The sequence below is a fragment of the Heterocephalus glaber genome, unplaced genomic scaffold (assembly GCF_053883595.1).
Source record: "Heterocephalus glaber isolate CG9 unplaced genomic scaffold, H.glaber_assembly_v1.0 deba00001608, whole genome shotgun sequence".
Classification (NCBI taxonomy): Eukaryota; Metazoa; Chordata; class Mammalia; order Rodentia; family Bathyergidae; genus Heterocephalus; species Heterocephalus glaber.
In genome coordinates this window covers 34,303,537-34,330,671 of record NW_028258379.1, presented here as the reverse complement: position 1 = coordinate 34,330,671, position 27,135 = coordinate 34,303,537, and the positions used below count along the sequence as shown (strand labels likewise).

At 47.2% G+C, this 27,135-nt stretch overlaps 1 protein-coding gene across 3 annotated transcripts; it reads right to left on the bottom strand.

Moving 5' to 3' along the window:
* Positions 1 to 1,595: 1,595 nt before the first annotated feature.
* Positions 1,596 to 18,008, bottom strand: LOC101718737 (serpin A9). 3 transcript variants are annotated; one of them, XM_021244591.2, is made up of 5 exons: positions 17,800 to 18,008; positions 9,119 to 9,763; positions 4,728 to 5,001; positions 2,652 to 2,799; positions 1,596 to 1,860 (listed from the first exon to the last, which is right to left on the bottom strand). In XM_021244591.2, the coding sequence occupies exons 2-5, from the start codon at positions 9,744 to 9,746 to the stop codon at positions 1,657 to 1,659; spliced, it is 1,254 nt and encodes a 417-aa protein (XP_021100250.1). In that variant the 5' UTR covers positions 9,747 to 9,763; positions 17,800 to 18,008; the 3' UTR covers positions 1,596 to 1,656. The 3 variants fall into 3 exon arrangements, with proteins under 3 accessions (XP_021100250.1, XP_087051655.1, XP_087051654.1); XM_087195529.1 differs by lacking the exon at positions 17,800 to 18,008 and adding an exon at positions 13,418 to 13,550; XM_087195528.1 differs by lacking the exon at positions 17,800 to 18,008 and adding an exon at positions 13,507 to 13,525.
* Between the last annotated feature and the right edge of the window lie 9,127 nt (positions 18,009 to 27,135).

Below are 27,135 nucleotides of genomic sequence, written 5' to 3'. Positions count from 1 at the left end.
TAACTCAGGTGTCCCCAGCCAGTTCTTCAGGCCTGCTACTCCCTTTGTGCCACTGAGCATGGAGGCTTGTGTGGCTGAGTGTGCTCCTGAGAGGGAGGGTGGCTTGTTCTCCTCTGTGACTCCCATGGAGGAAGCTCAGTGGTGACTGCAGCTTCCCGTGGCTGGGCTCTGCTCCTGCTTCTAATCCTACCCCAGCCATCCCACAGCCTGGACCAGTTGTCTGTCTTCCCGCTTGGGGTCCCTGCTGGGCTCCTCATGGACCAGACAGAGTAGGGGGTGCGTGAGGGGATTCAATGCCTCTGAAGTTTCTGCCAGCTCCCCAGCATAACCCCTTGCGCTCTATTCCTTTCCATGTGAAAGAGCGTGGGAAAGTCAGTGTGAACCCCAGATGGCACACTGGATGGGGGTGTCAGTGCCCCTAGGGAAGGAGTTTCTGGGCCTTTGGGTGCCTGGGCATCGCTGGCAGGAGACATCGTCCAGTGAGAGATGATGGGGCCACCTGGCAGGGGGTCAAGAGCAATGGTGAAGATGACTCACAGAGCATAAGCTGCCTCTCTGCCTAGGTGTCGCCATGGACTATGGCACTGACTGTGGCTCTCCGGACACAGAAAAGGGAGCCAGACTGTTGTCACTACAAGCCAGCAGGGAGGAGCTGAGCTCAAAGAGGGCTGTGTGCACATGAGCATGTGTGACAGTGTCAGTCAGGAAGGTGGCCAGAACTAGGGGACCCACACAGCCCATCCTCAGGCCCTTGTCATTTTCCTACTTGAGGTGTCCAGCTGGCCTTCTGCTCCCCACCCCCAAGCCCAGACTACTTTCATTGGCCACCATGCCCTCCCCACATGAATCCACCTCCCTATACCTGTGTGTCTCAGCTTCTGCCATTCTATGTGTGACACAGGATGCTCCAGGCAAAGCATCTTCTTTCTGCCCCTTCTGATACCTCCACTTGCTCCTGGCTCATTGCCTTTGTGCTCACACAATACTGCCCTGCCCTCTTGTGACTCCTCCTCAAACCCTGTGAGATGCATTTGAGGCATGTCTCAAATCTGCTGAGATCCTGCTCATGTGTGGGTTTCCTTCTATTGTTCTTGGGTGACCTGTCGTGTCCATTCAGATCCAACATGCATCTAACTGACTCTCTCCTAACACACAGTAAATGCTTAATAGGTTGTTATTTAACAGATGAAGAATGAATTCACACAACTGCTGAAATGTCCTGGGGTGGCATCAATCAGATCAGGACCCTGTGAGTACAAGGGAGTCCTGTTGCAGCTAACTTCACATTTGAGGTTTCTGACTGTATTACTGTAATTCTGCAATAAAAGCACCTGGTCAGTACAGCATCCTTCTGGGGCTCTGAGGAATGGAGCTAGGCCAGCCTAGCTGCACTCCTCAAAGCTGGTGGAGGGCTGACAGAAAGGGCCACTTGCTGGGTTCCTGGGCTTGGGCTTGGAACCAGGACCTCTGTTGTCAGTTTGACATTGTGCCTTGGAGCAGGCATCCCCATCACAAACACAGCTCTGCTGGGGTGAGGTGGACCCTTAGGCCAGGAGGAGATGGATCTCAGTGTCACCCTGGGAGTGCAGGCAGTGTTGCTGGTTATTTCCTGTGCATCTTTATTAGTGTACAATCAGTCAACAGGTCAGGTCCCACCTAGGCTTTAGTAGGATTCTCAACTTTCCCTATGAAGAGAATAGACTTTGTGCCTTTATACAGAAGCATCAGCAGGAAGGGCTTGTCGAGGCGTAAGACAGGAGAAGAGGGCTTATCCTTGGACCGGACTATGACCTTGGTGGCAGTGGCTGCTACAGCTTCTGTCCCCTCCTCACCGATGTCCAGCACAGCCTTGTGAGTGGCCTGATGAGAGAAAAACAAACACCGGTGGCTCCCATGGTGACACTGTTACCTGGGCTGGGTATACCAAAGACTGGTGCCTTCTTGTCTTCCAGGGAGGAGGTTCTTGACCTGGGACCCATGTGCTCCTGAGCTTCAGTGCGGCTGGAGACTTTCTGTGACTACTGGCATGATTTTCCATAGGGGCACATAAGTCTTTCCTTTGGGAAAAGGTTTGTTGTGCTCGTTCTATTTCAGAGGGACATATTTTGCATTCCTTTCCTGGGGACCAATGAGAAAAGTTCCTTTCGGTGGCCCTCAGACTACTACTGACGATTATAATCCATTATCAAATTAAAATTTTAGGTCAAGAATCAGAAGGCTGTATATGGACAGGGACAAGTCAAGTAACTCCAGAGGTGGGTTCACTGTTGCCTTGGGGATTTCTCCCCCCCCCCCCAGCATTGCAGACTAAACGCCATGTCTACTGTGGTCATGGGCAGCCCCTTGGTGTCTGTGGGGACTGAAACTGTAGGAATAAAAGAAGTGAGGTCAAATGCCTAAGGCAAAGCCAAAGGTGGGCCTTGAGAATGTTTGAAGAAGGGTGAAATGTGCCTTAGGTAGGAGGTATGGTGGCCATAGAGTCACAGGCCTGGCAGCTGTGGAACTTGGCCTTTCTGCAGGCCACCAAGAAATCTTTCTACCTCATGGGCCTCTATTTGCACATAGATGAAACGAAAGCCCTTCACTCTCCACCAGCCAATTCTATGGGCATTTCCAGCATGGGCTTTCTACAAACTCCCCCATCAACTCACTTTGGAAACTTGCAGAAAGCCTGCCTTTGTAATTCCAGAAAAATCAGCATTTTTGCCAAAGGCATCACGGATACCCATCTTTGGGAGGATGGTTTCCAGGTCGTAGGAGGCAGAAATAGAAAATTTGGGGATGAAGACCTCTATCTGCCTGTGGAGAAGGGAGAAGGAAAAGGTGAGGTTGAAGCCCCTGGTATGTCCATCTTTCCTTCTAGGTAGCATCTCAGGAGACTCTGCTGTTCCTCCAGGTGCTGTTCATTGCTGCTAAAGGGGTTCACATATCCCAGCCCACCTCCCAGCTAAGCAAGTCCAGCACCAAAGACATGCAAAAAGACCAATGGGTTCCGTAGTGAAATAGGGGACAGAAATGAGAAGGTGGCCCAGCAAGAGAGCCTAAGGCAGAGACCAGTGGAAGGCATCAGATAGTGATGGGATTCATCTAAACCCCCTGCTGGAGGCTGCCCCAGCAGGCCTTCCTGAACCCTAATAATCCCTAGAGGAGCCAAGTCCAACAGAACACCCAGTGTTGGCAATATTTCTATCCCTGCACTGCCCAATATGGCAGCCATCAGACCACATTTGGCAACAGAGCAAGTCGAAAGGTCGCCAGCACAAGTGAAGAGATAAATCTTTTTTTTTTTTTTTTGGTACCAGGGATCAAACTTAGGACCTTGTGCTTGCAAAGCAGGCACTGGAACCACTGAGCTAAATCCCCCACCCTGATAAACTTAATTTTACTTCACTCGAACTTGAATAGTTACGCACAGTGGTGGCCACAATGTTAGACAGCATGACCCTAAAACTGGCATGATGTTTTCTTCCTCTGCACCAGTTTCCCCGAACCAAGAGCAAATCGCCTGTAAGTACTGAGGATTCGCTACATCCCAGACTCTGTCCCGGCCTTGTTCAACAATAGTTCTCTCCACTTACAGATGGGAAAGCTTAGTCCTAGTGCAAAAATGAAAGCACAAAAGTGTCCAAGAAACACCTTTCAGTTCTCATCCGAAAAGCCTCTCGTGACTCAGTGGACAGCTTCCCCCCCCATACTGTCCCCTGTTTTGGCGCTGGCATCTCCATTCTCTCTGGGGGTCCCTGCTGCTCTGTGCTTCATCCTCCTGCAGCCCCTGTTGCTTTGCTTCCTTTCCCCCAGCCCTGTGCTGTCTGAGATGAGAAGAAACTCCTGAAGTGGCCGGCAGTACCTCTGGGTCCCTGGCTGCACATCTCTGCCTGTGGGTTTCCTTTACCAAAAATGCCCTTCCAACCTCTGTGTGTTCATGCTGCACCCATACTTAAATTAATAATTGAGCTACCGGAAATTAATTCAGAAGCTATTGTCACCTCCTCGAAGCCTCCCACAGTCCCAGCTGAATGTGGTCTCCTTCTGCTCCTCCACGCTTTGCCTGCCCTTCCCTAAGACAATGATCACTGTCTTCCTTTAATGACAGTTATACTCAATCTTATCTTTTCTCTTCCTGGGCTACAAACACCTTGGTATGATGCTGTTGCTTTCAAGAAGGTATTGTTCAGAGATTAAAAATAAGACTTTGACGTTTCTTTACATCATGTAGTTAGTACTATTTTCATGCCCTCCCTAATAATTACAGAACTAATAATATTACATTTAGCAAACATTTACTGACTACCTACTCTCCCCATTTAAGTACCTTACAAATAGTAACATTTTATACTTTCAATCACTTATACATTTAGTAATATTATTATCCTGATTTTATAAGTAAGAACCAATGTTTTCATAGTTTGTTTCTTTTTACAAACACACAATAACCACAGTGACAGGAAAGCTCTGAAGTGATATGATGGGGGCAATTCGCTTACCCTCAGGGAACCACTTTTTCTTTATCTGTGAAGTGTGGGGGAGGGGGAGATGGCAGCACCCCTCACTTCCCGGGTGATGGTGGTGTTCAGATGTGAGCATGTATAGGCAGTACCAAGCTCACTGACCAGCATGCAATTGATGCTCAATTTGTAGGATGGATTGTTTAACAGTGGTTACCACAGTCCTCCTCCTCTTCCATCCTTGGCTGTGCACCATCACCATCAATTGACATAAATGCCTACCTCTTCCGGAGTGAGTGGCTCCACCTCCTCAGTGTCCTGGCTGACAACTCCTGTTCCAGCTGCCTCATCTTACCCTCACCAGGAAGGACAAAGAGGGCCGTGGTATCTCCCCTGTAGTCCATCTGCAGCACAGAGCAGTTCAGCTTTGGATCCACTCCAAAAGCAAACTTTTCCATCTGTTGCATCATGGGGATGTGCACAGTGGTCTGCTTGTTCACCAGAAATGGGAAGCTTTTATGAGTATCTGCAGGGTTAAAGGGCTTCATCCACTTGGCTAGTACAGAGAAGAGAAAGGTCATTATGTCTAAGTGCAATTGGGGAGGGAAGTCAGAAAAGGGGGGGGATGAGGACCTCTGTGAACTCATTTCGACAATGGTCAGCATTACTTTTTTAGAACCCTGGAAATTGACCAAATGCTTACAGCTAACTAGGGAACAAATTGCTAAAGGAAAATAGCTGAATTTTGGCTAGGACAGTAAATTTCATAGTATTTTAACTTGTCCCAGTCCCACACCTCATTCTCCATCTCTGCAGTGGTTTTTTTTTTTTTTTTTTTTTTTTTGTACCAGGGATCAAACTCGGGTCCTTGTGCTTGGGAAGCAGGTGGCGGAACCACTGAGCTAAATCCCTAACCCTCTAAAGTGGTTTTAAAAAATAACATCCCACACTTATAGTGAAATCCAGCAGCCTGGTAGCCACTAGAGGAAAAAGAGGCAGCTGGAAAAATCTCATTCCCAAAGAATTGTCATATTTGACCAACCTTGTGCTATCCCAGAAAACATTACTTGTGCAGCTGTATATGATCTGCTTACAAACTCGACCAATGCAAAAAACCATTACCCTTAGGGAGTATTTTCTATAACAGTTACAGGCAGTGATAAATTTTTCAGCTGTCTTGGGCAGAAAATAGCAACTGGAGCAAAGAATATACTAACCAAAGAGTTTAAGAGGACAAACTGTGGGTGGGAGGTGGTTAATCTGCAAAGATGATAGTGTAGTACGTTAACATATTTATCCTTCCCTTAGCATAACTAAAAAAATGTTGAGAATCAATATTCTTAGAGCTCTTGAAATTAATAGAAGACTTGCAGCAAACAGGGGAGAGTTTATTCAAGGGGCAGTGACAGAGTCTTGGTGGGAACAGCTACCTTTAGGGCATTTAGCTAGCACCAGTCCCTTTCTTCCTTCCTCAGGGAAGCAGTAGCCTGGAAAAATAGTAACCTGTGTTTCTGATACTAGGAACTTTCCAAGCTTCATTACCAAAAAATTATTGTTACTGAACTTATCTGATGTTTTCCTGAAAGACTCACTCACACATTCAATTGGTGCTTTCTTCTGGGGAATGTGGAAATATTTGTCAAACACAATTCCAGGCAAGTGTTCTAAGCTCATGTCTGCCTGGCTGATGGATAACAGATAAGACAAACAATTGACTAATCAAAGAATTTTAAATAAAAGGCTAAGGAATAGAAGCTTCACAGAAGCTTTGGAAAGTTCTAACATATCCTCGGTCCATATAGTGAGGTCACATATATGTGTAAAGCTGTATGCATATTCATTAGCTCTCAGAGAAGGCTGTGTACTCTCACCTTCAGCTGATCTCAAGAGTCTGCACAGTCAGAAAGTGAAAGCTGAAGACAACTGTAGACTCCTTAGCTGAGTGCCAGTGGCAAGTTCTATCGTATACACAGAGATCCTCAGCAAAGACTGGGAGGTTGATTTGTTTCAAGCATTTAAAAAAATTTTTGTTCTATCCTAACTTATCACATAAGTAACCAAGAAAAAACTTTAGCAATCCCATATAAGAAAGCCCAGGGTTTAAAGAGTTAGTTCAGAAAAATCACTAAACAAACAAACAAAACCAACAACCATCATTACAATAAGCAGCAGCAACAACCTCCCTTGGGAGGGAAAGAAACTTATTTCCAGAGTTGCTGCATTACATTATTTAAAATTTCTAGTTTAATAAAAAAATGAGATGTGAAATAAAACAAGAAAGTATGTCCCATATGTGGGGGAAAGTGATGAAAATTATTCTTGATGAATTCCAGATGTTGGCCTTTTTGGTCAAATTCTTTAAAGCTTATTTAAAGAGCTAAGGGAAATCATATTTAAATATCTAAAGGAAAGTATGACAATGATTTGGCATGCCAAATAAAGAATATCAATAAAGAGAAATTACTTTTTAAGCACCGGTGAAAATTCTAGAGTTGAAAAGTACAACAATTGAAATGAAAAATTCATGGGAGAAGCTCAATGGCAGATTAGAGCTGGCAGAGCCAAATGACTAGTAAAGTAGATTATACAGCATGAGGAACATGGAGAAAAGGGAAGGAAAAAATCGAACACCACTTCAGAGACCTGAGACACACTATCAGGCATAAAAGTATACACATGAGAATGTTAAAAAACTTCCCTGATTTCTCTTAGTGCACTGAAAAGAAAGTTTTGTGTTATTATCTGTTTTTTTTTTTTTTTTTTTTTGGTACTGGAAATCAAACTTGGGTCCTTGCACTTGTGAGGCAGGCGGCAGAACCACTGAGCTAAATCCCCAGCCCTATTTGTTTCTTTTTTGTGAGAGAGAATTGTTTTTGTCTATGTCTTATACTCTAACCACTTTGAAGACAATGATATATAGTGTATTAGTATTGTTATTCTATTGTTATGAAATTTTGTTTTATTTTTTCGTAAAACTCCCAGTTTTGATGAAAATCATTAATGTACACTTTCAAAACACTTAACAATTTCCAAGCAGCCTCTGCTCAAAGAGATCCATATCTAGACACAGCGTATCAGTCAAAAGCAAAGAAAGAATCATGAAAAGCAACTTATCACATGTAAGATATCCCCAATGAAAATAACAGATGATTTCTTAGCAGAAACTGATTAGTCTGTTTTTTGTCAATGTGACAAAAAAATCTGAGATATGCATTTTAACAGAAGGAGATCTAATTTGCCTCATAGTTTCAGAGGCTTCAGTCCCTGGTCATTTGGCGGTACTGCCTTTGGGCCTGTGGTGAGGTAGTCTAGCATGCCAGGAAGTATTTAGTAGAGCAAAGTTGCTCACTTCATAGCAGCCAGGAAGAAGAAAGACTGAGAGCAAGGTGCTGTGCTCCCAGTGTCCCTTTCAAAGGCATTACTGTCTCTAGGCTGTCCTCAAGGTCCCACCACCACTGCATAGCTCCACACGCTGGAGACCAAAGCTTCAAAATATGGCCTTTGGGGAACTTTTAAGATTCAAACCATAGCACACAGGGACCCGAAGGCAAGTGGACAACATATTCAAAGTGCAAAAACAAAACAAAACACTCTACCAATCAGCAGTTCCATATTTGTCAAAACTATCTTCCAAAAAATAGAAGAGAAATGAATAATTCTCTGACCAACAAAACTTGAGAGAATTTGTTGTTAGCAGATCTGGCTGACAAGAAATACTAAAGAAAATCCATCAGGCTGAAATGAGATGACGAGAAAATATCTTGAATCTATAGAAAGAAATAAAGGGCATCAGTAAAGAAAATTATGTAGTTGAACACAAAATATAGCATCAGTACTTTTGTTTGTGTTTTTTCTGATTTAAGAGACATCTCATAGAGCGATGATAAATCTATGTTTCTGAGCACACAGATCATGAAGATGTAATTCATGACAGCAGCATAAAAGGGATGAGAAAGAAAGTAGCTATTTAGGAGTCAAATTTTTTTGTAGACTATTGAAATGACTATTAGTATTAATTCAAACTAGATTACTATAAATTAATATGTTAAAAGTAATCCCTACAGGGCCAGGGATTTAGCTCAGTGGCACCATGCCTGCCTCTCAAACACAAGGTCCTGAGTTCAATCCCTGGTACCAAAAAAAAAAAAAGTAATCCTTATAGCAAACATTAAGAAAATAACCCAGAAATTTTGAATACAAGATAAGGGAATTAAAATGGTACATTATAAAATATTTCAAAGCAAAAGATGGAATGAAGAAAATTAGGAACAAAAAAGCTATCAGTATTATGGAAAACAAATAGCAAAATGTCAGCCATGGCCTGTCAGAGAGCTCTGCATCACTTCTCTAAAACCTCCAAATGGTAGCTGCTGGTCGCATGAGCTAAGACCCTTTCTCCCAAGCTAGTTTACAGAAGACTTTTCCTGGGGGCTGCCCACCAAACCCAATGTCAGCCCCTCGGGATGCCCAATCTGTCTATCTAAATACTGAGCCTCCCATACTAATTGATAAACAGGTGCTAGCAGAGAGTGCATGAAGTATGCAAGGGCTTCCAGTCAGCTGGTTTCAAGGCTAATTAGAACTTAGGCCCTCCCCATGACTCCACCCTGCTGTCTAGGACTTGTCTGGCTTGTGTATTTGACTAAGCAAACAAAACAAAATCAGATCCTTACCTTTAAAGAAAATGTGGTTCACGAGGACCATGACCGTCAGGGGGTCAAGGTCTTGGATTAAGCTCATCACCTTCCCTTTAGTCTCCTTCTCCACGTAGTTGTTGATCCTCTGGGTGGTGAAGGTGTTGGAGAAATCTATAGAAAAGACCTTCGACTCATACAGCCTCTTGGCTCTGTCTAAAAAACTTGCCTGTAGCTGCAGCCCTTTTTTGACAAAGAGGGCACTGCCCATCCTCAAGTCCAGTTCTTTGTTGGGGACACTGAGTGTGTGGACCAGCTGCTGGAAACCCTGGTGGATGGCAGATTCATGTGTGGCTGTGAGGTTGAAGCCCAGGGTCCTGAGGATCTGAGCCTTGGTGGCTGAGTGGGCCCCTAGGGACAGCATGGCCAGGGATGTGGAGATGCTCACAGGGGAGAAGAAGACGTTCTGACCCGGGCTCTGCAGAACCAGTCTCCAGTACAGGTGGAAGGCGAAGTCATTGCTGCTGGAAGACACCTGGGAGACAGGGCTGCTCTTGGTAGAGGGAGGGTGTGGAGACCCTCTGCTGGGGGGACTGCATGGAGGCTTGCAGTAGATGGGAGCCCAAAGGCCAACACAAAGGAGGAGATGATAAAATGGAAAGGCCATTTGGAAACAGAAGAAGTCTACAAGAAAGAGAATCATGGAGGAGAGGTAAGCTAGGATCCAGGCAGGGACCCTTCCACATCCCACACAGTAGCAACTGACAGCTCTCTAGTGGAACCTCATTGGAACACCCAGTAACCCCACAAAGTAGGTATTGTCATTACCGTGTCATTACTGCCTTGGTTTTACAGGCCTCCAAGAGGATGTGACTTGCAATTTACCCCAGGTTGCAAGGTTAGTTTGTGCGCTGTCTGGGATTTAAAGTCAGGTCTCAAAGCCCCGATTTCATGATCTTTGCCACGGCTGCTTCCTAGGTTTGTTTTGTAAGAATAAGAGAGTGAAAGTAGTTTGCAAAATCCCAATCCTTGTCCTGGAAGTGATCTCTCACCCTCCAAATATTCTTCACTCCTTTTGTGCAGATTGGATCATGTCCTCACCCTGACTGCCTGTCTCGGCCACAGGCATTTCCTGGTATGTTCATGTCTGTCATCAAGTGGAATCCTAGAGCAAACAGCTGCCCTGGAACTGTGGTCCCCAGGTGCAAGAGCAGACAGCTTGTAGCCTACCCCCTCTACTACCTGCCGTCTATCACACCTCACAGAAGGAGCTTTTCCTGGGTACCCCCTCCCCTCCCAGTGCTCATAGAAAACTCTCGGAAGCTAATTAGCTATCACCTGCTTGAAAGGCACCCCCTTAGCTGCCTTTCCAGCTGTGACTTCAGCCCTCTCTTCCTTCTCTCCTCCTCTGCTCCTGAAACGCGACAGTACCTTTATTACCAGATGGATGACCACTGGCCGAGGATGTCTGTCTATAGTCTGAGCACTCGGAATGTGCAGTGCATGCATCCAGGGCTCTGGTTTGACACGTGCACATACTCAGGCCCTACACAAGGCTCTGTGCAAGTGGGGGACAGGGAGCAGGGTCCTGGCCCTGAGGAGCTGTTGGAAAGATGGGCAATTAGCTGGTCTGAAGAGTGGATATGACAGGCAAGTGGGAACCTTGGGCACATCTGTCCCAGAACAAGAAAGGCTTCCAGAGGATGGGAGAACTGACTGAGATTTGAAAAAGTTAAAAAGATGTTACACTTTGGGTCTGGAATGTTTCCCAAAGCCCACATATTGAAGACTTGGCCTGAGCTAGTGAAGCTATTGGCAGGTAGCGGAGACTTCCGGAGAAGAGGCCTTGTTGGAAGAGGTGGATCCTTGGGGCATGGCTTTGAAGGGTATATTTCTCCCTGGACCTTCTTCCTTCTCCCCACTTCCTGGCTGCCATGAGGTGAGCAGCCTCCTCTTTCACATACTCTTGCTAGCATGATGTTCTACCTTGCCTTCGCTCTAAAAGCCACGCGGCCAGTTGAAACATGGAATGAAACCTCTGAAACCATGAGGCAAGTAAACCTTTCCTCTTTTTCTCGGGCATTTTGTCACAGCAAAGCAAAGCTGACCAACACACAAGGTGCAAAGGAAATGCAGAGGAGAGCTTTAGTCTGAGGGAGCTGCTGTGATGAGGGCCACACAGGAACGAGAGCAAGGCAGCTCTGAGGAAGAGAACAGAGACGATTGTGTGAAGCAGGACCCCGGCCGGAGCAGCCCGCAGCAAGACGGGGATTGGTGAGAGAGGCAGCAGAAACAGGAGGCCGCAAGTTGCCACAGAGCAGCTCCTGGGCGTAGGGATAATCCTTTGCTGCAGGCACCTGAGTGTCTGTCTTTGCTCTTTGCACTCACTTCCTGTCCCCTCCCTCCTGAGCAGTTAAGTGCTCCAGGCAGGGCGCCAGGGACACAGGGTGCACTGCCCTGAGGCGGAGGAGTATCTGTCCTGTGTCAGAGCAGGCTGGGTGGAGACAAAGGACGAAGGCCAGCACCTCGAGGAAGATGGGACTGGGACCCTGAGTTTCTCCTGTCTGTTGAGCTGTGACGGACAGCAAGAATGAGGGTGAGGTCTGCACACACTGTGGGGGGGTGGGGGCTGCGGTGACATCTCACGGTCTGCAGGGTCTGCGGACTCCGTGATTAAGTAGCAGCACCCAATGTTGACCCCAATCAGAAGTCACATTCCCCTCACAACCTCAGGGTGATAAATTATGAGAAACTAAAAAGTCACTGGCTAGGTTTGAGGATGAACCTAACTCTGCAGAAGAAAAGGTCAGGGCTCTGCAAAACAAATCGCTAAGAGCAATCCAAACTGAAGCCCGAAAGCTGGAAATGAAAGAGTGAAGTAACAGAGCCCCAGCTCACAATGGATTCCTGTGCAGAAAAAGAAGTGTGAGAAGGGAGGTGTGGACACTGGGAAAGCTTTGAAGAAAGGTGGGCGGAAAGATTGCTGTGCTTTATGCTGTGCAAATGGTGTCCAAATAGATACTAGGCATAGTCACTTTTGGAGGCGGGGCTCCGGGGCCTGCACCCCAAGGCCAGGTCTTCATGCTCTTTCACAGGGAAATCCTGGCTCACTCAGTGGGCTCCAGAAACCCAAGCTTCCTCCGCACTTGGCCTCCACCACCCCAACTCCAGTCCTCCTGTGGCAGCCCCCACCCCTCCTCTTGCCCTGCTGTGGCCTGGATGTGTGTGAGCTCCGCCCTCAGCATGACAGGGACACTCGGACCTCTTGGGTCAGCCCTGCCTGCTGCTCCCTCCCAGCTGCCCAGGCCTTTGCTCCCCGTCTCCCCCCAGTGCATCGCTGGAGGCCCAGTGTCTCCCAGCCCCTGTCTCTCCTCACACTGCACAGTGCAGCCTGTGTGTCTCGCCTTCTCCACTCCTCAGCAGCTCCCCACCGAGTGCAGGGAAGAGCCAGGCTCCTGGCCCAGAAGGTCCTTCTCCCCTGTGTGCCGCCTTCCCCGGTCCCCAGCTCCATTTCCCAGCACCACCTTCTCTGCCCACTTTCCGGCTTGGGTGTCAAGGGCTCCGTGGCCTTCCTTGTCCTTTCTGCAGGCTCCCAGCTGGCCCTTCCGGGAATGTGGCTCCTCAGTCAGTCAATCGCTGGGAATCCGATTTCCGACCTCCACCCACCCAGCAAGGTATCAACTCCCTGTCCCACTGACGGCAGAGCAAAGCCCAGCCTCTCCACATCCTTCACAGGGCACGTGTGTACACGCACACACACACACGCACACGTGCACACACGCATCTGCACCCTCCGCAGAGAGCCTTGCTCCTACCTCCCATCAAAGAGAGACCTTCAGATTAATTTTTTTTGGTGCCGGAGATCGAACTCAGGACCTTGCACTTTCAAGGCAGGAGCGGTGCCTCTGAGCTGCATCCCCGGCCCCGAAGAGAGACCTACAGAGAGCCAGCTGTCTCAGCCTCTGCAACACAAATCTCTGCTCCTGGGCACCCAGCCCCTCCACTCCGCTAACCCCTCAGGACTGTGAAACCCCATCTAGGGACCCTTCCCCTCTCTCTCCCTCGCTGAGTGCCCCCCTCAATGTTGCCCTGGACTTTTAAACAAGGTTGGGTCTTGGCCTGCTGCCACAAACAGATGCTTCGCAGCAATAAAACAATAAAAAGCATCCTTTCCCTGGCTCTCGTTCCTCTCACTGCTTCCTTCTGCAGCTCCAATGTTCACAGCCTCCACAACTTCGCCTCTTCTCCCCGTCTGGCTCTGCACCCACAGAAGCCTGACCCCGAGGTTTAGAGGTTTAAAGCAACAGGGCCCATGTATCCGGTGCTCCGCTCACTTGCCTGCCCAGCAGCGCCGACACTGAGGCATGGGGCTCTGCCGCCACCCTTCCCTTTGGCTGCCTGCCACTTCGTCCTCTGGGATCTCTCACCCCTCTGCTCCTCCTCCTCCACACCTGGCTGGCTCCTGTCCTCCGCAGCCCTGGCCCTGGCCTTATATGTCCACGGGCCTCCACTTGTGCCTACTTGGCTATGGCTCTCTCCTGTCCTGACTGATCTCATCACACCCACAGTGGCTTCCTGATCAAGATATACAGATGGCACAGTGCCATCCTGCTCTCTGACCTCCTTATCTCTAGCTGTCCGCCTGCCAGCTCCTCCTGAGTTTATAAGTAAATCTCAAGTGCCTGCTGTGTGACCCAACTGAACTCAGACTTTTCCAAAGGCCATCTCCCAAGAGTCACAGAGGAAACCTCTTCCAATTTTTGCCTCATGGGTGCCTTGTTTAGCTGGATCTGTGAGCCTGGGAATCTTCCCTGTACCGGCATCTTAATTCCTACTTTCTCTGCTTCTCCCACGAGCAGGTTAGCTAGACTGTCATGGCCTCTCGCCTGGACTACTGTGAAAAACCTCTACCAGGTCTCTGATCCCCTACTCACTCTGCATATGGCAGCTAGTACAGTCTCTTAAAACACAAGACGGACTATGTTGCGTACCTATTTTTAAGTGTGTTGACAGCCTCCCATTGTTCAGAGTGCACACTGAAGTCTTTAGTTCAGCTTGCATAGCCCAGTCCCATTGGCCCCTCTTCCGCCCGAGCATCAGAGGCCCTGGCCCTGACCTCTCTGTCAGACATTCTGCCTGTTTCAAGGCTGCTCACATATGACTTCTGTTTCTGGAGTGTTCTTCCCACTTCTTCCTTTCGGTTTCTCCTTAGCTAATTCCTACTCATTATTTAGGACCTGGCTCATATAATTTTCTCACTAACACTGTATTTGGACACTCAGATGAGGAAAATTCCTCTTACTAATTGTTTTTTGTGATTTTATTTTGCTTTGGTACTGGGGATTGAACCCAGGGCCTTCACACCTACATCCTTAGCCCGTTTTCCTTTCTTAGACAGGCTCTCACAAAGTCAATAAATTGCCCTGGCTGGGCTTGAATTTGTAATCCTCCTTCCTCAGCCTCCCAGAGTGCTGGGATTACAGGTGTGTGCCACCACACCCGGCTCTATTGAATGTCTTTGTGCCACCATCAGCCTCTGCATGAAATATGTATTGCTCCCATAATTTCTGTTTATTTATGAGACTGCCCAGTTCCTGAATCAGGGAACTTGACTAGCCTGTTCTCCCTGCACACTCATTGTTTGACCTGTGTGTCCTGTAAGTGTTTGATGAGTGAATAAATGAACTGAAACAAAATAAAACAAGCAGTTTGCCTGTGGGGAGTGATAGTGGTTGAAAATGAGCAAAAAGGACTCGAGGTCTGGGTGATGTGAATTTCTGTACCTATTAAAGTATACACAGATATCAAGTTTGAGTTGACTTATACATCTGTCCAAAACAAAGTAACTGATTTTGGAGCTATAAATAATTATAAGCAGATAGAAATCAGGGCACAATATATGAAACAATTGAGGCACTAAAGTGTATACGAAACAGTTCAGGTATTGGACAACAGGCAGGAAAGAAAAACAAAGAAAGTGTGCCTCATAATTGTTCCAGTTTTCTGGCACAGGAGGGAAAGCAAGGAGACACAGCAGGCTTGCTGAGCTTATGAGACAGATATCAAAGCTTGAGAAAGCTGAATTTTGCTGCAAAACTCTACAGACAGCTTCAGAAATGTGCATAGAGTCTCCTTAGGTCTAAAGCCAAGTGCTAAGCTCTGGGTGCATAAGGTAAATTTCCTAGTCTAACACATAAACACAAGCTAAAACATAGAACTTCTATGCAAAGCAACTCTTATAGCTCACAAAGCGCGGGAACATACGCACACTGTATCTAAGGTAAACAGACCTGCAACATTCAGTTGTGACCCAGAAATATCACTTAGAGTCATTAGGGCTGAGCTAACTTTAATTTAAAGTTACGTAGGCAAAGCTTTGCCCTAGGAAAGCTCAAAAACATGCCTTGACAGGACCAAGCAGATCTTCAAGGAACTTGGTAGTCTGTCAAAAACAAATATTGGGCCCAGGATGTAGCTCAATGGTGCCACTCCTGCCTGGCAAGCACAAGGTCCTGAGTTCAATCCCCAGTACCAGAAAAAAAAAAAAATCACTGCACTGTAAAGGAAAGCATCCAAATCCAGACAACAAAGTTGTGATGTTACAATGTCCAATATCCATCCCAAAATCGCTAGACATTCTAAGGACGGGAAAATGTTACCCGTGACCAGAAGCAAAATTACACAATAGAAACAGACCCCAACATGACTAATATTAAGAAATGAGCAAATGAGGACTTTAAAATGGCCAGTAAAATATACTTAAAGAGGAGAGCTGTTGATTTAATGTAAGAACAACAAAACTAAGTAGTACTTTGGTTCACAAACATGATTCTTTCCACAATTCTGTTGTAAACCAAACTGGAGGAAAATTAAATCAAATTTCCTCATAAGCTCAACATTGAACCTAACCATTGAATTTGATTTGGTTCTCATCCAACTCAGTTTGCAACCAGAATCATGGAAAGAATCAAGTCCCTGAACTAAGGTACCACTCACTGTATTTATAAGGAATCAAATTGAACTTCAAGAGAGGAAAAAGTCAATATCTGAAAATAAAAATTCACCAGCTAGAGTTAAGAGCAACCTAATGCTGCAGAAGAAAAGATCAATGATCTTGAAAATGTATCAGTGGGAATAATTTGAGCTGAAAACAGGAAGCTGGAAAAAACATAAAATAACATAGCCCCAGTGGATCTGTAGGAAAATATCAAGTGGTCGCAACACAGAGACCACACAGGGACAAAGGATGAAAGTACAAACAAGGGCCGGGATTTAGCTCAGTGGTTCCTCCACCTGCCTCGCAAGCACAAGGTCTCGAGTTCGATCCCCGGTACCAAAAAAAGACAAACAAAACCTCTGGGTCCTTAACCTGTTACTCATGAAGAACATGATTGTGTTTTCTTCTGAGCCAGTTGGGAAATTGAAAGTGGTTTTTGCTACCAAAAAAAAAAAGATTCTTCATTTGGGCTTACAGATGCCGAGTTAGGTAATTAAGAAGAAGAACAAAGCTTGACTTTCGTTTTATGACCTTAAACCTTTGGGCAGATCCAGCTCTGCATATAGGCATGTTAATCACTTAAGTAGTGTCTGTCTAAATACTGGCAAAGTAGGTTGGTTAGCCTTGAATTTACCTAACTTGCACGACCCCCTTCAAGACTGAGGGCAGCGGGCCAGGGGTGGTGGCACACACCTGTGATCCCAGCACTTGGGAGGCTTGAGGTAGCAGAATTACCACAATTCAAGGCCAGTCTGACTACACAGTGAGTTCAAGGACAGCCTGAACTACACAGCGAGACCCTGTCTCCAAAAAAAGAGAGAGAAAGAGGCTGAGGGCACCAAGATAAGAGATTTATGGGACATTCAACTGTGCCCAGAAGTCTCTAGTCTCTGCCCCAAACTTACAGTCACCTTGGGTTCCAACAGAGCCTCCTCTAGACTGAAACTGCCCCAGATAGAAACAGTGAGCACCCGCAGACTGAATTGCCCCTCGGTGGAAAGGACTTCTCCCAGAACCATCTTGCAAAAGCGGGATGAAGATAGTGATAATCAGACCCCAGCCCACCTCTGCTAGTTGGTAAAGGCTGGCTCACTCTTTGTGAATAGGCCAGTCTGATGCTCTTTGTCTGAGATGTGACCCTTACAGCCAGGCACGGTACAGGCCTGGAATTCCAGCACTCTGATGGCTGGGGCAGGAGGATCCTACGTTCCACCCAGCCCGGGCAGTTTAGTGAGGAGACCCTGCCTAAAAATAAAAAATAGAAAACTGGCTGGGAATGCAGCTCAGTGCAGAGACCCTGGGTTCTGAAAAAGAAATAAATGTGGTCTCTTAACTCCTCCAGCTGACGTCCCTCCCCCATTTCCTCTTACTTTCTAACTCTGCCTAATACACTGCACATCACTGATGCACTCTGAAATGACTCTTGCTGTGATCAAAGTTGGTAAGTCTACTCCACCAGGAACCCCATCGGATCCGAAACCCATCCAGCGACAGTCTAACATCTGGGGTCCTAGGCAAGAAAAGGGGTGGGGTATGGAGAATAGAAAAAGGTTTTAAGAAATAATTGGCAGAAAGACTATGTACTTTATTCTATATAAACTATATCTAAATTTTTAAAAGCACTAAGTACAATAAAATGAAAAGAAGGCAGTCCTGTCCTTTCTGTCCCTGCTCTGTAAGATCACAGGTGCTCAGTGTGCCTGGGCCACCCCCCACTCCTCACCTGTGATGCCCGTCCCTCCTGCCACTCCAGCTCCGTCACCCACACCAGGCTTCCCCAGAGCCCACAGAAAGCCTGCTTCGCCCTTGGCAAGCACCTGCGGCTGACCACAGCTGTCACCTTCTCTGTGTCTCTCCCCGATTAGACAGCCGGGATCGTGTGTCTTCCCCCAGGGCAGGGGCAGTGATCAGCACATCACAGGGAGAATGGATAAGAGGAAGAAGAACCCAGAGGAATATGAAGGTAGAAGAGGGCGTGAGAGGGCAGTAGGAGGAAGTGCCAAACCCCGAGGCCCAGACCCTGTTGACTTGACCCCACCCAGGAGTCTGACAATGGGTGAACCTCACTGAGGCATCCTGATGACTCTGACCTATGGAATTTCCTAAGCTTGGTTAACTGGGTTCTCATCAATATGGAAGTTCCCGGACCCTGCTCAGAACCTCCCAGTCAGATTTTCCAGGGAAGATGAGAAGACTTGAGAGGTGGGGAGCTGGGTGCTTCTTCCCCACCCCACCACCTAGACCTCTGTCTCTGCCCCCGCGAGAAGCTCGCCAACATCATGGCACCTCTGAGGACCTCGGTGACTGCAGCCTCAGGGCCAGCCAGAAGGCGATGCCTGTTTCTCCCCAAATTCAGAAAATAACCCCATGAGAGCAGCATCAAAGCAGGAGCAGATCCCCATGTGCCCATCCAAGGCCCATCGCAAGAGCCCTGTCCCAGGTCTGGCCTCTCCATGGAGCCTTCTGCAACACGAGGGCAGCAGACTTTCTAGGATGGTCTGCTCCTGGCTGTTGTATCTCTCCCCTACCTCACCATCTTTATGTGTCTGGTTTCACGGAGGTAGTCATATCCTTTTTAAAATCTGGCTGCATCTCTCTACCTTTCTGCTTTAACATTTATTTTTATATCTCGCTTATTCTTTCTCCTAACAGTGGGGCAATGGTGCCTCAAGAGCAAACTAGCAAAGCCACCATAACCAGAAGCCACCATTCGGACTGTCAAGAAGCCTCAGCTAGGACTGCAGTCCCCATCAGAGCCAAAACTATGTGCACCATTGTCGGGAAGAAGCCCCAGGGCCTCATGTAACCCCTTCTGCTGCCTCACTGCTCTTTCTTTGCCTACTCAGTGAGGTCGCCTGAGCCACGCCGAGGACTGGGGTGCAGGAGGGGATAGATCTACATGGAACCCCAGGCCCTCAGGACTTTTGTCTGCCTCTTCATTTGTTTTGTTTTCTCAGGACCGTGGGAGACATGGAATTCCTGTCTGAGAAAGAATGGAGGAGCCTTTTCCTGGCCTGGTTTAGGATGTCATTATTTTGTTCACATCATGGCAAAGAAACTGCCCACTAGATGGTTCTCTGTGCTAGGAAGGCCCAGAGCCTCTCCATGGAAGCTCCTTCCGCACCCTGCAATCAGCACGGATGTGCATGAGTGCCCAGCAGTGCCACAGTACATGTGTACATGGTGTGTCATTAGCACCCCCCAAACACCCTGAGGGATCCCCACTTCATCGACTGGAAAGAGTAAGGGTAGCCCTATGACTCACCTGTTGTCCAACTAGATGGCATAGTTGTGGACTCAACTTCAGGTGCCCTCTCCCATCAAACTAGTTTCTGGAGGTCCCCATCAAAGCCCTCAGAATGAAAGATCACTAAACACAATACATGTCCTGGAGCAGAAGGAAGAATGCCAATGAAAAACTAGTGCAATCCAAAGAAAGGCCATAGTTCAGGTGACAGCAAGGCACCAACACTGGAAGATGCTAACATTAGGGGAAGCTGTTGAAGGGTATGCAGGAACTGTGTACTATCTTCGCAACTTTTCTGTAAATCTAAAGCAATTCTGAAACTTAAAAGTTTAGAAGAAGAAAGAAGAGGGAGAGGAGAAAAAAGAGGAGAAGGAGAAAGGCCCGTCAGGCACATAAAACCAGGAAACCATTCTCACCTTGTTTTTTTTTTTTTTTTTCATTCCCACCTTGACCTAAGACCCAGGGACTATGGTGGGGACTTTTCTGAACTCCTGGAATAACAATCTTGGGTGGCTCTGCCCATAACATGGAACCCCAGTGGGTAAAGTTCTCCCTTTCCCAGTTCTCTTTCAATCTTCTTGATTTCCTCAAGGGGAGGTTTCACCTTGGTGCCTGTTCCCTTCACCACCATGGTAGACTTGGCCACCTCCCCTTGTAACGACGTAGAGTGGACCTCAGGCTCATGGCTGCTGTGGGGCAAGTCTTGGTGCAATTTAGTTATTGCATTGGTTTTGTTGGGTGGATTTTTAGTTTCTATCTGAGACAAGTTATGCTGGTTTTGAATGAATGGTTGTGATATTAATTTTTCTTTTTTTTAATTATTAGAGCATTTATTCAGATACTTCCAAAAACAAAGTGATATATACACGTAACAGCATGAATTATATTTTGCATTGGGGAGCTCAGTTTTTATTTTATTTGTATTATTAAATACTCATTACCCTTTTGCTATAAACCAAGATGATTTTCAGACGTGTTCTATGGCATGATTCTGTATGCATTAGGTTAATTTAGAAAATATTTCCATCAGAGTCAACATCTCAGAAAGATGGGAATGAGGCCACATGAGGGAAGTCATGTCAGGCTGACAGACCAGAGGCTGTCCTAAGAGCTGTAGGTATGGCAAGATGGAGGGGTCTCCTTTGACCTTTCAATACCAGGGCCACAATCCACTTGTCTTAAACTGGTTGAGCAGCACAAAAGTCAGACAAACTTCCAGAGCTTCAATGTCACAAAGGCAAATAGGCATTCCCAAAGTGCATGTTGAGCGGGGCCCCACAAAGGATATTTATCCCTACCTAACAGTATGGTGACCAGGATCAAGACAACACAAACACTTCCAGTCAGCATTAATGTTTGCCTTGTCATCCTTTCTTTATCCTGTCTCTTCTTTCTCCAGCTTCAGTGTTTCTTTCTCCGGGCACCAGTTCTTTAAGCTGTTGACACATGGGACAGTTAAACAAGTATGCTTTGTATATAAAGAGTGTTGGGGATAAGGATGGAGCTCTGTGTGGTAGACTGCTTCCCTAGCATGTGTGAGACTCTGTGTTCACTTCCCAGCACTTAGAAGAAAGCACCTCTGTAGCATATCTGCCCTTGGGAAGACAGACTTGGTAAAGATGACTTCACAGGCCCAGGAAGCTACATTGAGTCCATCTATGTAGGAAATAGCAGGGTCCCAACTATTCAGAGCATGGCCTACAAAGAAGTTCACAGCCTCTGGATTGGCATATGTCCTTGGACTTATGGATTTCTAACCTTATGGAGAGAAGTAGCAGGTGAAAATCAGAGCTCCCCTGATGAAAACAGCAGCCATTCCCAGCCACAATGAGGCCCTGAGCTCCTCCTCTGGTGAGAACAGCCTAGTTCACATCAGGAAAACCATTTGCAGCAAGCTTCATTAATTTTTCTTTTTAAACAAATTCATTTTTAACATGAACTGAGTTGAAGATAGACCTTGACTAAATAATGCAATGATCCCCAACTTACATTGGTTCCATGGCACTTTTTTAAATTTATGATGGTGCGAAACTGATACACATTCAGTATTTCAAATTCTGAATTTTGTTTTTTTTTCCCAAGCCATCCTTTGAAGTTTGAATTTGCATCTTTTTGGGGGCTATTGATATGTGGTCCAGCCTCCCTGTCAGACCCCCAACCTCGAGAGGAGACGGCCAACAGTCCACAGGGTACTGTGTAGCTGTGATACTCAGTAGGTTGGGTGTAAGGTGTTTTCTACGCATGACAGGCTCACTGATCAACACATAAACCCATTGTAAGTCGAGGAAGATCTGTAATGCAAAAGAGGTGAAGACTGAGCCATGATCATTAAAGTGGTTCTGGAATGTATGTAATTTGGGAAACTGAGAGCCAATGGAGAACAGGTTTCCCAAAGGGAAAAGGAGGCTTGTGTTCATTTTCGGCTTTGTGTTCATTTCCTTTTGTATGAGTACGTGTTTGCTCTACATGAAGTTTACATTCGTCTTAGGGAGTGGTTACATGTACTGAACATGTCTTCATTCTTTTTCCCTTCCCCTCCCAATCCACCTCCCTCTCTCTGTCTCCACATCCCCGTTCCTCATTTTCACTTTGTTGTTATTATATCTTGGTTCATCTTTGTGACATATAATGATTACATTCATTGTGGGGACTTGGTACACGTACTGACACACGTTTAATCTTTTTGTATCCCCTTCCCTCCCACATACTCCCACCCTTCGTCTCTTGGTCCCCTTGTTATTTACCAAAGATCTGTCTCCTTGTCTCCTTTTATCAATCATTTTTTTTGCTGTTTATTTGTACTTTGGATTACTGAAATGAGGAACGGTATTTAAGGTTGTGTGTCCGATTTATTTCACTTAACATTATGTTTTCAAAGTGTGTTCATTTTCATACAAATGTCTCAAATTTACCCTTGTTTAGAGGCAAGTTGTATTCCATTCTTTTGGTACATCCTTGGCACCAATATGGCCACCTGGTAGGGCAAGGCATGCTCTCCTGGCTGGGCATGAACACTTCCTGGGAAGTGTGGAGGAAGCAGGCCATGTGATGGAAGCTGTGCTGGAAGGAGGTTCCTGTCGCTCCTGTTCACCCCAGCTTCCCCACACCTGGCACACTGCCTGGCACATAGGAGATGCTCAGTGAACATATTTTGAGTAAATCAGTGCTTGGAAGAATGACTACATAGATGAAACTTTGGAGCCAGCTCCATGATTTCCATTAGCAGTGGAACAGACTTGTCAGAGATGGAAGGGCCTTCTGAGGTCAACCCCATCACTGCACAAATGGGAAATGGACGATTCCAGGCTGGCAGTGCTGTGGGCTGAGCGGGGCAGACAGGAAGCCAGACACCTGGCACTCTGAGTGCTTGAAGATGTAGAAAAGTCCCTAACTAAGAAGCTGTGCAGAGGCTTCCTGCGTCACAGGAAGGGCAGGTGGATCACACCCACAGGCTTTGCTCCCTGAGGTTCTGCCACTGGGAGTGTACTTCCTGGGTGTGGCTCCTCCCTCTCCCGGTCATCAAGCACATCCATGGGTGGCCATAGGATGACTTCAAGGCAGAGACCTTGGAGAGTGGAGTTATCAAATCTCCTGTCTTGGTGATGATGAGTCTCACCTTCTCAGAAGAGCCAACCTTGACCTCCACCAGTGGCACCAACACCTCCAGTTTCAACTAACAACCAAATGATTTTATTTCTTTATTGCATCTCTTATTGATTGTTTTTCTTTACTAGCATAAAACATCCACAAGGGTGTAGGTCTTTATAAATTTTGTTCACTAGTATTTCAAATCCCTAGGAAGGTCAGATGGATGGATGGATGGATAGATGGATGGATGCATAGATGGCTGGCTGGCCAGATGGGTGGATAGATGGATGGATGAGTGGATGGATAGATGGATAGTTGCATAGATAGATGGATCGTCAGAGGGATGGATGGATGGTTGGATGGACACATGAAAGCCAAGGATGCTTACTCAGGAGACTTGCATTTGGTTTTAACTCTGTGGTTTTCTATGTGTCGGCTCAGTTTCCTCATTAACGACAGGAATGGTTCCACTTCCCTGCAGGTTGGTGAGTCTGTGGGCTGGTGAGAGCACTCATGCAGAGTAGGCTTTGATAGGCATCTCAGAAGTGTTGAGTACATCAAAGCCAAACCCACTGATACATTCCCTCATTCATTCAGTCCACAAACAGAGGGTCACTTACAACACAAGAGTCTGCCTGAGTCATTCTGCAACTGAGCTCCTGGGATGGCCCCACCTACCTCTCCAGCCCCTCTGCCCACTTCTTTCCCTGGCAACATGAATCTCATTTCAGTCCACTCTTAGGGCCTTTGCATAAGCTTTTCCTACTGCTTGTGACATTTCCTCATCTCCTACCCAACCTCTTCTTCTTTTATCTTTTCTTTCTCAAAACATTTTTCTTGCAGTGAAGAATGAAAATATGTCTGTGAAGGTAGAAAATCATTTCAAAACTGTTTAAAATATGCAGTGGTCACTTTGAAAATAGAATTAGTCAAGTAGGAATAAAGCAGTACAGCTTATGCCTAATTTCTATTTGAAAGACGAATCAGTATTTTATATATTCTTAACTTCACTGGAAAACATACAGCTATGTGCAGCTGTAATTAATTGCTACAGCTTAAAACACACAAGGTGCCAGCATTTGCTGGTCTCCCCAAATGTCACATTAAGCCTTCCCCGGATCCCCAAGCTGGATCAGTCCTGACTTCCTGTCACAGTCTCACATGCCCTCCTGGTCATCAGTCACGCGTCCACGGACAGCAGTGCTTCTCTGTTGGGAAGAGCAGCCAACCAGGGTCATAAACTCAGCACCAGTAACAAATTAAAGCACAGGTTTTTATAAAAGGGAAGACACTTTATTTGTTGAGTATCAGATTGTTCCATCTCATTTCCCTTTGGGGTTGCTGTAGGTGATCTGGAAGTCTGTTTTTGAGGCTTGTTTATGTGTCTTCTCATTTCCACGGGGGTGTGGGGTGGCTCACCTTCTCTGCCCTAGGAGCCTGGGATGGCATCGGTTTGGAGCTTCCTTCCGGGTGCTGGGACCGCCTGAGCTTCTCTGCCCTAGGAGCCTGGGATGAAGACATTTTATTTGTAAGGAGGAAAAAATGAAAGACAGAGAGCTGCCTCAAAGTAGGGGCAGAGGGTTCCAGAAAGATGGATTCCCACAGGCCCTTTGTTTCTGGCCTCTTTTACCAGGATTTTGAGAACCCTCCTCCCTCGTCAGTACCTGGAACTTGTCACAACCTGATTGGCTCTCTGGACTGTCATTATGAATCCCAGGCCACAGAGCCCTAACCCGAGTGCCACTGCCTATGTGCACATTGCTTTGGTGGGCTTTGTTTGATTTTCTCTTTCCCACTTTGTCAGGGCCTTACCTCTGGGATTCATAGGTTGGTTAGGAGGGAGGGGCCTTAAGTACAAAATTGAGTTAGTGACTAAGTAAGGGGATGTGTGTGTATTTAGTGCAGTAATACAGTGACCGTAGAGTGAGAATCTGCGTGTGTGTGTGTGTAGGTGTGAATAAATATTTTATATACTAAATGAGAGTTTTCTTTTAGGTTATGTAGGCCCTCCTCCTTTTGTGTCCTTTGCATTTTATTGGAGGCAGAGAGGAGTGGCTACCTAGGCTTCAAATACCCACTTCCCTTGGTGCTCTGCTTGTCAGCTCTCCCTCAGGTCTTTTTTTTTTTTGGTACCGGGTATCGAACTTGGGTCTTTGCGCTTGCGCAGCAGGTGTCGAAACCACTGAGCTAAATCCCCGGCCCTCCCTCAGGTCTTTTGAGGTACATTCCTTTTCATTGCTGCAAGAGGAATTCCTCTAGTGAAGTTGTTAACTCTTTCTGGTCAGGATTAGCTAGAAGGCCCAGTGAGGGCCTTGTTCTATTTTTCCTGCCAAGAGGCCCCTTTCCCCTACACATCCATCCTTCTTCATGCTCACCGGGCTTGGTGATGAGGAATGTGGTTACAATGGAGAAGCCACAGGCAGATTTATGAGTGGGGCTATGACAGAGCCAGGTCTGCCGTGTGAGCACCAGCCCAGAGGCTGCATCCAAGCTGCATATGCCACTGCTTCATGCAGATGGACTGCACTTGGGTGGAGAAAAGCTCACGAAGAGAGGCTAATGAGCTGGGCCAGGAAGGGTGAGCAGGAGCTTGTTAGGCAGGAGGACAGAATTCTCATTCTGGGGGTGGGAGAGCCAATGTCAGGAAAGCAGCTCTTGCGGATTTGCTGGTGGTCTCCAGGGGATGGGGAGGGGTGGAGGGAGGTTGCACCAGCAGCTGTCGGGAGAGCCTGGTTGCAAGGCACAGTTTCTGATGGTCTCGGGCCCTTCTCCGGGCAGCTCAGCCTGGGAGACAGGTCTTATCTTCCTTTCCGAGACGAAAAGGGTGAGGCTCAGAGAGATGAAGCCACGAGCCGAGCTCACCCAGCCACTAACTGGCGCCACAGCTCGAGTCCCCTAAGTGGCACACCTGAGATGTCACCAATGGCTTCTGTGTCTGCTGGGCACTTCCCTGCTTAGCAGTCACTTTCTACCCAGCTCCAAGAGCAGCTGTGCATTAGGGGCTCTGGGCTGCAGCTCCCCCATACTGACCTGCCTCTCCCCCTCCAGGCTGCTTTCTCTACCATCTGAGGCCCGGGGCTCTGGGTCCAGGGTGGAGCAGGAAGCTCGCTGGGTCACTAGTGGTGACGTGGACTTGGACAGGAGCTGAGGTCAGAGGTCAGCATGGGACCTGTTCCTCCCTGCCCAGACTGGGAGCTCCCATGAGGCCCTTCCATCGGTCAGAGCCTCCGTGTCCACCTCTGGCTGCCCACAGTGGCAAGGTGACCACAAAGGGCACAGTGAGCTGCAAACTGCGAGGAAGGACAACTGCCGCTCCCCCAGGCTTCCTAGTGCTGAGCGAATCAGAATCTGCTCCTCCCCAAACGGCACCAGCAAAGGAGCCTTCCCCTGAAATGAATCAACTACATTGAGGCCCAAATGACCATGGGAGCTACTGGTGCCCCCTCGTGGTCACAGATTAGACCATCAGGGCTCCTTACCTGAGGCAAGGCAGGGGTGTAGGGCCCACCCTTGGGGACAAGGCTCCAGCCCCAGGATCGTCTTCTTGTGTCTGAAATAGACTTGGCCAGCAGAGTGCTCACTGCTACCACAGTTGCCTCCTTTTAAGGCTGTCCAAGGACTGGGCCTGCTCCACCTGTGTCACCATCTACCTGCAAGCCTGACACAACCCCTGGACACTCTGGGAGGACAACCACATAGGATATGAACCCACCTGTCTCTCACTCCAAATCCTAGGTACCTGCTGTTATGGCTTGTGTTCAGATGTCCCCCCAAAGCCTCAGGCAGGTGAGGTGGGGCTTTCTTTTCCAGAAGTGGCTGAATCTGGAATGTGTGACTCTAGGATTAAGGGCGTGTGATTACTAAACTGCTGCATGTGAGTGATTGGTTGGCCACTGCCCTAATCCCAGTAGTCTGAATAAGATAAAAGGGGCAGAAAGATGATGTTAATTAAGGTCCCTTTTGCCTTTGCTACGTTGTGTGTGCCACGTAGTTTTTCCTCTGTGATGCCTGTTTGCCCTCCTTTCCTGTGAGCCAGTTGATTATGGACTGAAACTTCTACAAACTGTGAGTTAAATACATCTTTCCCCCTTGGACTTTGGGGGTCAGGCATTTTGTCTCAGCAATGATCGAAAAGTAATTAACACACCTATTGTGGCTCTCACCTCCAAACTGTCAACCAACAGCCAGCAGGCTCAGCAGGGGGAGGGGTGCTTGTTGCTAAGT

Coding starts and splice junctions, on each gene's coding strand:
- LOC101718737 (XM_087195529.1), bottom strand. CDS start 13,445: ATGCCTCAGTGTCGGCGCTGCTGGGCAG. Junction 9,764..13,417: donor GTGTCGGCGCTGCTGGGCAG/GCAAGTGAGCGG, acceptor TCTTTCTTGTAG/ACTTCTTCTGTTTCCAAATG. Junction 1,861..2,651: donor GCTTTCTGCAAGTTTCCAAA/GTGAGTTGATGG, acceptor TTCTCTCATCAG/GCCACTCACAAGGCTGTGCT.